The sequence below is a fragment of the Triticum urartu genome, chromosome 2 (genome assembly GCF_003073215.2).
Source record: "Triticum urartu cultivar G1812 chromosome 2, Tu2.1, whole genome shotgun sequence".
In the NCBI taxonomy this organism is placed as follows: Eukaryota; Viridiplantae; Streptophyta; class Magnoliopsida; order Poales; family Poaceae; genus Triticum; species Triticum urartu.
The window spans coordinates 446,808,618-446,820,918 of record NC_053023.1 but is presented as its reverse complement, the minus strand read 5'-3'; the positions used below and the strand labels follow the sequence as shown (position 1 = coordinate 446,820,918).

Below are 12,301 nucleotides of genomic sequence, written 5' to 3'. Positions count from 1 at the left end.
ATGGATAGATATGCATTATTGTGGCTGCTGGCACGGTCGGGTATAAAGATGTAGTAGCGCGTATGCATGCATGATATACATTGATACAGCGAAACTGCTGCATGCACGAGGCCGATCTATGCACGACATCTAAATCCTGCGGCCAGCGCCCTGTTCAATCATGCATACGTCCGGCCGGATTTTTTTATCGTCCATGCATCGTCCAAAGAATGTCGTGTGCATAGCACGACTCTTGATACAGGTGCTCTTGTTTTCTTGGACAAGCAAACGTACGTGTCCATATATATCAATACTGATTGGCCGAACATGCTTTGCCGCGCAGCACTATATGCACATGCATTGCATTCTACGGTAATACACTGTTGAGCCGTCGATGCCCGAATTTTCCTGAGTATATATATAATGCTTGTGAATAAAAAGCGCATAATGATATAGGATTACGTTTATCTGGGAGTTCATTAACTATATACTCTGCGTCTGGAATTATTTGTAACTCAATCGGATATATCTAGCACTACCGGTAAGGCGGAGTATATGTCATTCTTTTGAAGTTCTTTGCTCAGTGACACCAAAACAAAATTTTCGACCATAGCTCATAAATGTACTGTATTGCTGTATCGATTCAAAGGCACGGTGAAATTTACATGCTTCTTTTCTTAAGGAAAAAAAATACTAGTATACAAACAATCGCCCACACATTGATGTAGGGCTGCTTTTTAATCACAAATTCACAAAGAAAACAAGAATAGTGTACGCTTCCAAGAAAAAGATGTCAATATCAACACTGGATGCCCGGCCGGTCCGGCTGGGATCAGTAGCGGCTGCACTCTGCGGGGAGCCCCTGCGGGAACCTGTACCCATCGTCGCAGTAGTTGTAGCGCATGTAACTGCGCTCCGCCCATTTGACGGTGCCCCACTCGGCGCCGTCGAGCTGCTTCTTCATCCAACTGTCGCTGCCGGCATGGCACGCCCCGCCGCTGACGCAGGCGTTGGCGTAGAAGTTGCGGTAGGAGACGACGAAGGGCGCGTTGGACCAGTTGATCGGGATCTTGCCCTTCTCGGTCGCCCAGTAGCTGCCGTCCCACAGCGTGGCGTGCAGCCTCATGGGCTTGGAGCTAGGGTAGGGGAGGCCGCCGAAGCGCTTGAAGGAGCGGATGAAGAGGTTGTCGACTTTGAAGAGGATGTTCTCCGGGTTCCAGATGATGGTGTAGGTGTGGTAGTCAGCGGCGGGGTCGAACCAGAGGTCGAACTGGTGCTCCTTCTTGCCGTCGCCGTTGGCCCACACGTTGGTGTTGAGCACCACCGGGTGGCCGCTGGAGTTGCCCATGAACTCCATGTCAATCTCGTCGCGCCACTCGTCGTCACCGGAAGAAAGCTGCAATTAACAGCGACGCAGGATCAGCTAAAGATATAAGGGATAAGTATATTTTTCGTCCTCGAACTTTTCCGGGAGTTTAGAAATCGTCCCTCAACTTAAAACCGGATAGTTTTCGTCCCTTAACTATCAAAACCGGATAGTTTTCGTCCCTCGTGCCGCTTCGGGCGGTTTTCATCCGCATGAACAGTAAATTTAAAAAAAATAGCAAAAATGTCAAAAACATCTAGAAATTTGTGGGATCAAAGTTCCTCGGGTGCACAAGGTGCGTGTTTTTTTTTCTATTTAAACATTCAAGGAGCTCGTGACAATGGAAGAACCATAAATATGTACGCCGGTGAACAGTAAATTCGGAAAAAAATAGAAAACAAATTAAAAAATATATGAAAAATGTTGACATACAAGATGCTCAGGTGCTCAATGTGTCTGCAAAATTTGATTGTGTTTGGACATTGTGGTAGCTCGTGGCAAAAAAACAAATTGGCTGGGAAAGAAACTTTGAAAAACTGCACTATTTTGGTTTTTTTTGCTAGAGCTCCTCCTATGTCATTTAAGCATGAAAATATGCACGGACCTTGCACACCCATACATCTTTGATGCCAAAAAAATTCATATTTTTTTGCTATTGTTTAATTTACTATTCACAGACGTACATATTTAAAATTTTTCTTTCTCATGAGCACCTGGAATGTCCAAACAATATGAAAAAATTTACGCACCTTGCGCACCCGAGGAACTTTGATCCCACAATTTTTCAGTTTTTTTAATTTTTTCTGCTATTTTTTCGAATTTACTGTTCATGACGGATGAAAACTGCCCAAAACGGCATGAGGGACGAAAACTATCCGGTTTTGATAGTTGAGGGACGAAAACTATCCGGTTTTGAGTTGAAGGATGATTTCTAAACTCTCAGAAGAGTTCGAGGACGAAAAATATACTTATCCCAAAATATAAAGATCGATAGGGCGAGTTTAATGTTGGTCCTTAACGAAATTAATTAAGCTGATCGACTTACCACTGGTAGAAAAAGGGCCTATAGTCCCGGTTCGTAAGGGTCTTTAGTCCCGGTTCCTGAACCGGGACTAAAGTGTCGGTACTAATGCCCCGACCCTTTAGTCCCGGTTCAATCCAGAACCGGGTCTGATGGGCCTCCACGTGGGCAGTGCGCAGAGCCCAGGCAGGAGACCCTTTGGTCCCGGTTGGTGACACCAACCGGAACCAATAGGCATTCACGCGTCAACATTTCTGTGGCTGGGGTTTTTTTTTTTTTGGGGGGGGGGGGGTTGGGGGGTTTTGGGGGGTTAATTTAGGTGTTTCATATATTGTGTTAGCTAGCTATAATTAATAGAGAGAAGTGTCCTCTTTTATGTCCGTGCTTGGTCGACGCTACGTACTATACATACGTATAGAGAGGACTAGACACGCTGGCTAGCTAGTAAGCAAACGAAGGAAACAGAAGATCGTCATGAACATATATGCATACAGAGAGACGTGATATCGACCACCTCTCCTTCTCCGAGAGATTGGTCGAACAACAAGTTCTCGTATATCTATCTGACACTACCGGCTACATATATACAATAATTATCTCTTACAAATATAATCATACGGACTCAGGGTCCACATAGAATTCGAGCTCGGTACCCGGGGATCCTCTAGAGTCGACCTGCAGGCATGCAAGCTTGAGTATTCTATAGTCTCACCTAAATAGCTTGGCGTAATCATGGTCATAGCTGTTTCCTGTGTGAAATTGTTATCCGCTCACAATTCAAGAAGGGGGTTAATACATATATATGTGAATGAATGAAACTCAACACAAATGATGGTAATAAAACAAAATTGTGAATGTTGTTATTTACGTACTTCATATTGTTCTTCAGTGTAGCCCCGCTCACAGGTCGTGTGGCGGATGGACTCGCAAACATAGTATCCACAGAAATCATTCCCTTGTTCCTGCCACAACCACTTTACAAGAAATAGAGGTTAATCAAACTGATAAGCAAAAATGCCAAATGATATTGATGAAACTAGCGCTTGAATGACTAGTAGATGCGCTTAAAATGCTACTATAGTACTTACTTTCGGGTGTCTAAATTGCAGCTCCTTCGGCAGTCCCGGAGCTTTTCTGGTGAATTTTCTCCAAACCCTGCCGGGCAAAGAAAACAATTACTTGATATATCAGAAAATGAACAAAGTTGCTGATATGGTGGATAATGATCGATTTAACTTACCTCTCGAGTATTTGAGTCATGTCTGCATAGTCCTGGGGATCTTTTCGTCTTGAGTCTAAGACGGTTACTAGTCCCTGCTCAAACTTAATCGCTAGGAGAATATAGTGGAAACTGCACACGCCTGCATAACTCATCAATTACATTACTATAACCTTGACTAATATATAAGGGAAACCGAATAGGCACAAGACAGTAACACTCACTTGAAGTTGTAAGGAAGGAGTATTATATCTTTGTTTTCATTTATTACGAACGATCGTAGCAAGTTGGCCTCGGTAGCTGCGGCATGAAATTTAACCTGAGTTGCATCTATGAGATATGTGTTAATGAACCCAATATCACCGACTTGTCTTTTCTTCAATTCGGCGATCTTCAATCTGCATAATATAGTGAGGATGATTATAAATACATGCAATGAAAGAGCTAAGCTATATAGAGAAACTTAATGACAGAAGTAGTACTATTTACAGACAGTAGCAGGCGACCGTTGTTTTATCGAGGGTCAATTGATTGAAAAACTGATAGAACTCCTCAAATGGAACAGGCAACAGATCAATTCCAACGAGGTCATGCTCCTTTTTAACTTTCATATATAAAGTACTCCTCCCCCCAGAGTCTCTGCAGATTTTCAAGTACCAATCATGCAATCTTCGCATCATCGTTGATAGAGATCTTTCATCTTTGACGAGAGGCTTCCCGTACTCGTATCTTTGTATCTGCACCTCCATGAAATCATAATGTACATCGTCGGGCAGGCAATCTCCAAGATTGCTATAACCGGGCACCATCCTCGGATCATTAGCGACGATGTTGCTAGGCACCTTGAGCGGGGGGCACGATTGCTTCGCTTGTTCGCTGAGCTGTGCAATTTGTTTCCCAGCTCGTCGTTCTTTCAGCCTTTGATCACTGACAGTACTTCTCGACCGCTCCGCTTCGGCAAATTCCTTTCCAATAATGCGCTCATAGTTTCCTTTCGGCGGAGACTTGGGTGGTTTTGTCAGGGCAGCCAGAGTGCGCTTCACTTTCACTGGATCTACCTTCTCCTCCGGAGGTGGATGTTTCTTTGCTTTCACCCCTTCAAAGAAGTTCCTCACTTCTTCTCGCGCGATCTCGGCATTCTCCTCCAGGGTCCTCTCTTATGGTAACTTCTCTGGAGTCTTCAGAGAAGGACCGAATCTGTATGTCCTCCCGCCTCTAGTTGTACTGCTAGACGCCGACCGAGCAGACGGAGCGGTTGTCTTCTTTACTTGCTTAAGAGGCGGATGAGAAGGACTACGATGCGCTGGAGCAGCTGGAGCGGCGGCAGGTCTCTTCCGCCCTTGCTGACGAGGCGGAGAAGGAGGAGGCTGGCTGCTCGGGCGCGTCGGCGCGGGCGGAGAAGGAGGCGGAGTGCCACCACGCGCCGGAGAAGGAGCCGGCCGAGGGCACTGATCGTCACTCGCCGGAGGAGGAGGTGGTGGAGGAGGCGGAGTGCCCTGACTTGCCGGAGGAGGAGGAGGAGGCGGAGGCGTCCAGTTCGGAAGGTTGATGAGCTCCTTCCGCCATAGGCATGGAGTCTTCAGAGCAGACCCCAGCCGAGTCTCCCCTTCACCGATAGGGTGGTCAAGCTGGAGGTCCTCAAATCCCTCCGTTATCTCATCCACCATCACCCTAGCATATCCTTCTGGAATCGGCCGGCAGCAAAAAGTTGCGCCGGGTTCAGTAGGATAAACAGAGCCAACAGCCGCCTTGATCTTCAAATTCATCCATTGCATCATAAGGTGGCAATTTTGAGACTCCGTTATAGCATCCACGGGATAGCTGGCAGGAGCCGTCGAGGCATGCTCCGGCTGAAGCAGCTCGGTGGAAGCCACGCTGCTTCTGCGCTGAGATGGCGGGGTAGCTTTGGGGGAAGCTTCGGCAGTACGTTTGCTGCGATTTGCTTCTCGTTCCTCTATCGCGTCTACCCTTGCTTGCAGCGCCTGCATTTGGGCCTGCTGCACTTTTTTCCTCCTCTCATGGGATTTGTAACCGCCTGCGTCCGGAAACCCAACCTTCCACGGAATGGAGCCTGGCGTGCCTCGTGTCCGTCCAGGGTGCTCAGGATTCCCGAGGGCCATTGTGAGCTCGTCGTTCTCTCTGTCTGGAAAGAACTTCCCTTGCTGCGCTGCTTCGATATACTGCTTAAGCTTCCTGACTGGTATGTCCATTTGATCGTTCGTCCAAATGCACTTCCCTGTTACAGGGTCCAAGGTTCCGCCAGCCCCGAAGAACCAAGTCCGGCAACGGTCTGGCCAACTAATTGTCTCTGGTTCGATCCCTTTAGCAGCCAGATCATTCTCAGTCTTGGCCCACTTAGGCCGGGCTACGAGGTAGCCACCTGACCCCGTGCGATGGTGAAGCATCTTCTTCGCAGAATTTTGCTTGTTTGTCGCCGACATCTTCTTACTCTTTTCCGATGTCTTGTGGGCCACAAATGTGGGCCAGTGATCTCTGATCTTCTCATATCTTCCCTTGAATTCTGGTGTCTCTTTTTTATCGACAAACCTATTCAGCTCTTTCTTCCACCTCCTGAATAGATCTGCCATCCTCTTAAGAGCAAAAGACTTGATTAATTGCTCTTTAACTGGCTTCTCCGGATCATCCTCTGGGGGTAGGGTGAAATTTGACTTCAGCTCAGTCCAAAGATCATTTTTCTGCATATCATTGACATAAGACACCTCAGGGTCTTCTGTAGCCGGCTTAAACCATTGCTGGATGCTTATCGGGATCTTGTCCCTAACCAGAACCCCGCATTGAGCAACAAATGCGCTCTCTGTCCGGAGGGGTTCAATCGGTTGGCCGTCGGGCGCGATTGCTATGATCTCTAACTTTTCATCCGAGCTCAACTTTTTCTTCGGGCCTCGTCTCTTTACCGAAGTTGTGCTCGATCCGGAGGGCTAGACAAAAGAACAAAGACTTAATTAATATGTGTACATACCAAAACAATGAATGCATCAATCAGCTAGTCAGCACAGGCTTAACTAATACATATACCTGGCCGGACTCGGTTCGGTCACCGGAGCCGTCATCACGGTCTCCTTCTTGCACCGGCATTGGGTCACCGGAGCCGTCCTCATGTTCTTCTTCTTGCACCGGCATTAGGTCACCGTAGCCAGCTTGTTCACCCTCTCCTTCCAGACCATCGGTGTCGTTGAGAAACAACGAGACGGCATCACTTCCTTCTGCGATTATGTCCCTCAACAACGCTTCTTTTGCTTCGTCTCGGGCGGTGTCCATAGTTTCTACAAATATTTACAACATGGCAATTATTATTCAAACATGACAGATGGATACATTAGTGCCAAACGTAGAACTAGCTACCTAATCATAGCAAGCTATCGGGAGGGGGTATATATCGACAACGACGACACTACACTATGTCCCTCGACGACCCTCGTTCCCGATAAAAAAAGAGGAAGAAGAAGAAAAAAAAGAGGAGAAGAAAGAATAGAGGAGAAGAACTCCTCTATTCTTTCTTCTCTATTCTTCGAGGGGTCGGGAGGTTGCGTAGTGTCAAAGGATTCAACAAAACCATGTCTTCATCATTAGGCGAAAGTAACATGTGCATGATGGTACGAAGCTCTTCAAAGTTGTTCTGGAACGGAGTCCCAGATAGGATAATTCGCTTTTTGGTACAAAGTTCAGCAAGAGCCTTCCAAATATCGCTATTTGGAAGGCCTTTGCTGAATTCGTACCAAAAGGCGGATTATTCTATCCGGGCTCCAGTCCAGAACAACTTTGCAGTTCTTCTTCTCCTCTAGCTATTCCTTTCTTCTTCTCCTCTTTCTTCTTCTTCTTCCTCTTTTTTTCCTTTTCTTTTTTTTTTCTCCTCTTCTTCCTCTTCTCTTCTTCTCCTTCTTTGGGTAAGCCCTAGTTTCCCGACCCTCGACCGCTCGACGACACTCTCGACATGCCCTCGTTCCCGATAAAAAAAGAAGAAGAAGAAAAAAGAAGAGAAGAAAGAATAGAGGAGAAGAACTTCTTCTCCTCTATTCTTTCTTCTCCTCTTTTTATTCTTCTTCTTCCTCTTCTTTTTTTCCTCTTCTTCCTCTCCTCTTCTTCTCCCTCTTCCCCGCCTCTCTCATGAATGTTCGCCGTCCCCCCCCCCTCGACCCCTCGACGACCCTCATTCCCGATAAAAAAAGAAGAGGAAGAAGAAGAAAAAAGAAGAGAAGAAAGAATAGATGGGATCTTTTTTTTATCCTCTTCTTCCTCTCCTCTTCTTCTCCCTCTTCTTCCCCTTCTTCCCCGCCTCTCTCATGTTCGACGACCCTCGAACCCTCGGCGACCCTAGACCCCCTCTCGACCCCCTCATGTCGAAGTTATCGGGTAGGGGGTATATCGACAACGACATACCCGATACATACATACATACATACATATCACATGCATCCATACATATATGAACAAAATTAATATCTACTAATTAACAACCTAAATAAAAAAACTAATACATATAGGAAGAAGAAGAAAAAAGAAGAGAAGAAAGAATAGAGGAGAAGACTTCCTCTTCTTCCTCTCCTCTTCTTCTCTCTTCTTCCCCTTCTTCCTCGCCTCTCTCATGAATGTCCGACGTTCTCGACCCTTGACCCCCTAAACTAGTTCTCAACCCTCAACCCCCTAAACTAGTTCTCGACCCCCCCCCTCATGTCGAAGTTATCAGGGAGGGGGTATATCGACCCCCCCTCATGTCAAAGTTATCGGGGAGGGTTATATCGACCCCCCTCCTGTCGAAGTTAACGAGGAGGGGGTATATCGACAATGACATGCATACATGGAAAAAAATGCTATCCATCTGTGCATACATAGCCACATACATATATACATGGAAATAATGCTATGAAAAAAATATGAACAAAAAAAATGTTATGAACAAAAAAATAATACACATAAACAAAAAAAATAAATATATGAACAAAAAATGCTCTGAACAAAACAAATACACATATATGAACATCTATACATACAAATAGCGACATACATATATACATTATATATATGAACAAAAAATGAAAAAAAATGATAAACCGGGGTGGCGGCGGCTCACAGCAGCGAGGTTGACCGGCGAGGGCGACGGCAAGGGCAGCTAGGGCGTCGGTGAGGGTGGCGTCGAGGGCGTCGGCGAGGGCGGTGTCGAGGGCGTCGGCGAGGGCGGCGGATGGCTCGGGGAGGAGGGCGGCGAGGGCGGCACGGGTTCGTGGAGGAGGGCTCGGGGACGACGGCGAGATCAGGGGCGGCACGGGCTCGGGGCGGCGCGGGCTTGGGGACGACGGCGAGCTCGAGGGGCGGCGTGAGCTCGGGGAGGAGGGCTCGGGGACGACGGCGAGCTCCGGGGCGGCGCGGGCTCGAGGGCGGCGCGGGCTCGAGGGCGGCAAGGGCTCGGGGGCGGCGCGGGCTTGAGGAGCAGGCTGCGGCGGCGACGAGGAGCTGGCGGTGACTGCGACGGCAACCTCGGGGTGGCGACGACGAGCACGGGCAGCCTGGCGGCGTCGTCGGGGCGGGATCGAAGAACTGAACCAAAATTTTCACAAGGGTGGCTTATATAGACGGAGCAATGGTCCCGGTTCGTGGCACGAACCGTGACCAATGCCCCCCCTTTGATCCCGGTTGGTGCCACGAACCGGGACCAAAGGCCAATTTTCAGCAGCCCAAAGGGCGGGAAGCGGCAGCCTTTGGTCCCGGTTGGTGGCACCAACCGGCACTAAAGGGGGCATTGGTCACGGTTGGTGCCACCAACCGGGACCAATGGCCTTGTGCTGCCCCGCGCTCAAAAGTTTAGTCCCACATCGCTAGCTGAAGGGCGCCGGCACTTGTTTATAAGCGCTGGTGTGCCTCCCCATTCAAGCTCCTCTCTAATGCAGGCTTTCGGGCCTAAACTTGCTACTGCCTGTGGGCCTATTGGGCCTTCTACGGGCCTGAATCCTGGCACATGTAAGGTTTCTAGTCGTATTCAGGCCGTGGAGGCCCAGTAGGTGGCATTTTTTTTGGTTTTTTCTTTTTTATTTCTACATTTTTTGGTTTTTTATTTTTTTTTTATTTCTACTTAAAACTAAATACTTACAGTTTTTTAGTGATTTCTTTTTGCTTTTAGGTCATAAAAATTATAAACTTTCTGTTAGTGTCATTAGTTTTAAATTTTGAATAGTTTAAATTTGAATTTTTAAAAATTTGTGTGAATCACTAGTTTATGAATAACTACTATAAAAATAGAATTTTTTCCTATTTATTTTTTATTTATACTTACAACTAAATACTTATAGTTTTTTAGTGATTTCTTTTTGATTTTAGGTCACAAAAATTATAAACTTTCTGTTAGTGCCATTAGTTTTAAAATTTTGAATATTTTAAATTTGTATTTTTTAAAATTTGTGTGAATCATTAGTTTATGAATAACTTTACTATAAAAATAGAATTTTTTTCTTTTTTGCTATTTATTTTTTATTTATACTTACAATTAAATACGTATTGTTTGATTTTAGGTCACAAAAATTATATTCTTTTTGCTATTGAAGAATATTATAGTTTTATTTTAATTGATCATAACATAATATTTTAATTGATTGTTTTTATTTTCATAAAAGTTTTGTAGTTCATTCTGTTTGCTATTAATTCATTGTTTGAGCTAAATGACTCTGAAATTGGAAAGCCTTTAAAAATGAACTCTGAAAAGGTTGAAAGTTGGCATGGTATCATCATTTCACCCACATAGCATGTTCCAAAAAGTAGAGAGGGTTACGACAAAAACTTAATGCACTTCATGTACAAAATGGACAATCACTTTCGAAGTATCAAAGTTTCGGACAATAACTGCGCCACATCATTGGCTAGGACGAATGGTTCGTCTGTGTATCCAAGATCGTTTAGATCCACTGTTGTCATACCGTACTGTGGGTCTACCTGTACCCCGCCTCCTGACATATTGATCCATTTCCGATTGGCAATAGGGTCGGTTGGCTTTTTCGATTCACATACATCCTAGATATATAAAATCTATGTCACGTTGGTCGGCATAATTTTCATAAACAATAAATGAACCAATAGTTATAAAGATAATATACATACCACATCCGAATCATAGACAGGACGAGGGCCGACGGGGGCGGATACCAAAACCATCGCACTATATAAGATGCAATAATAAATATAAGAAAATGATACAAGTATCTATCTAAACATACAAGTAAGAATATTTTTTCTTTCAGAAAGAAGATAAGAACAAGAGGCTCACCACGGTGGTGTCGGTGATGAGATCGGCGCGGGTGATCGACGGCGATGAAGACGGGGACGGGGCGTGACGGACCGCTATATCTAGACAAATCTCAAGGAAAATGGAGGTTGGAGGTCGAGCTTCGAGAGGAGAAAGCTTAAGTAGTGTGGCTCGGGCATTACATCGAACACCTCATGTGCATAGGAGGTGAGCTAGAGCACCACAAAACCCTCTCCCCCTCGGCCAGAAAAAACAAAACACTGTGCTCTGCTCTTGCGCGAGGGGGTATATATAGGCAACTCATTGGTCCCGGTTGGTGACATGAACCGGGACAAGGGAAGCCTTTGGTCCCGGTTCAAGCCACCAACCGGGACCAATGGTGGTGGGCCAGGAGCGAGGCCCATTGGTCCCGGTTCGTCCCACCAAGCAGGGAACCAAAAGGTCCAGACGAATCGGGACCAATGGCTCACGTGGTCCGACCGGCCCCCTAGGCTCACGAACCGGGACCAATGCCCACATTGGTCTCGGTTCTAGACTGAATCGGGACTAATGGGCTGACCCGACCTGGATCAAAACCTTGTTTTCTACTAGTGTACGTAGAAGCAGGAGACGGTGCCGGTGGAGTTTCCCGGGATGAGCTTCATCTGGATGCTGAACTCACCGTAGAGAAACTGCTCCTTGGAGTTGAAGCCGGCGGCGCCGGATTGCTGGTTGAGATTGAGCATCACCACCTCCTGGCCCGAGGCGTCGTACCCCGTCCGGACGGTGCCGTCCGTGTTGAACCTCTTGTCCAGCCAGGACTTGGCCGAGGCGGCCTGCAAGAGCGCCAGGGCCACGGCGAGCACAGCCAGAAAACGCCGTGCCATGGTGGATGCTATGGACTAGAGCTTCTTGGAATCAAATGAGCATACAAAGTGGAGTGCCTTGTGTGGTGTGTGGTGAGAAGAAGCACGGGAGATGTCGCGGTTTTATAGTGGTGCCGTCCCAGCTGCCGTGCCCCTGCAGTGCCTGTTGATGCATGGGGCACATTTTCTTGCATGCATGCATTATCGATCTGGTGGGCGCGAAAGGTCGTTACAATTATTCGGGCAGCACATGGGTACAATCGGCCATAATCCCTCTAACTCTTAAGGGGGTGTTTGTTTCAGAAGTTTTAGGATTTTTTCTAGTCCCAGGGACTAGTCAAAAAAGACTCTTCAATAAAGTCTTTTTCTAGTCCCTGTAGAAAAAGTCCCTCCCGTTTGGTTCCTAGGGACTTTTTAGGGACTTTTTCTAGTCTCTAGGACTAAAAAGTTCCTGAACCAAACATCCCCTAAGGCTGGTCATAGTGGGGAGTAACTTAGACTAGTGTCATATGCATGACACTAGTCTAAGTTACTATTTTCATAGTGCAAAGTAATATAGTACTAGTGTCATATGTGCCCTCATTTAATAGCCTGTAGACTCATGTTGTCTTGGAAAACACTA

At 46.5% G+C, this 12,301-nt stretch overlaps 1 protein-coding gene across 1 annotated transcript; it reads right to left on the bottom strand.

Annotated features, from left to right (window-relative positions):
* Nucleotides 1-683: 683 nt before the first annotated feature.
* On the bottom strand, nt 684-11,735 carry LOC125541653 (xyloglucan endotransglycosylase/hydrolase protein 8-like). Its single transcript, XM_048705005.1, has 2 exons — nt 11,431-11,735; nt 684-1,375 (listed from the first exon to the last, which is right to left on the bottom strand). Exons 1-2 carry the CDS (start codon nt 11,698-11,700, stop codon nt 812-814), a joined length of 834 nt encoding a protein of 277 aa, XP_048560962.1. The 5' UTR covers nt 11,701-11,735; the 3' UTR covers nt 684-811.
* Between the last annotated feature and the right edge of the window lie 566 nt (nt 11,736-12,301).

Coding starts and splice junctions, on each gene's coding strand:
- LOC125541653 (XM_048705005.1), bottom strand. CDS start 11,700: ATGGCACGGCGTTTTCTGGCTGTGCTCGCCGTGGCCCTGGCGCTCTTG. Junction 1,376..11,430: donor GCACCGTCTCCTGCTTCTAC/GTACACTAGTAG, acceptor TGTTAATTGCAG/CTTTCTTCCGGTGACGACGA.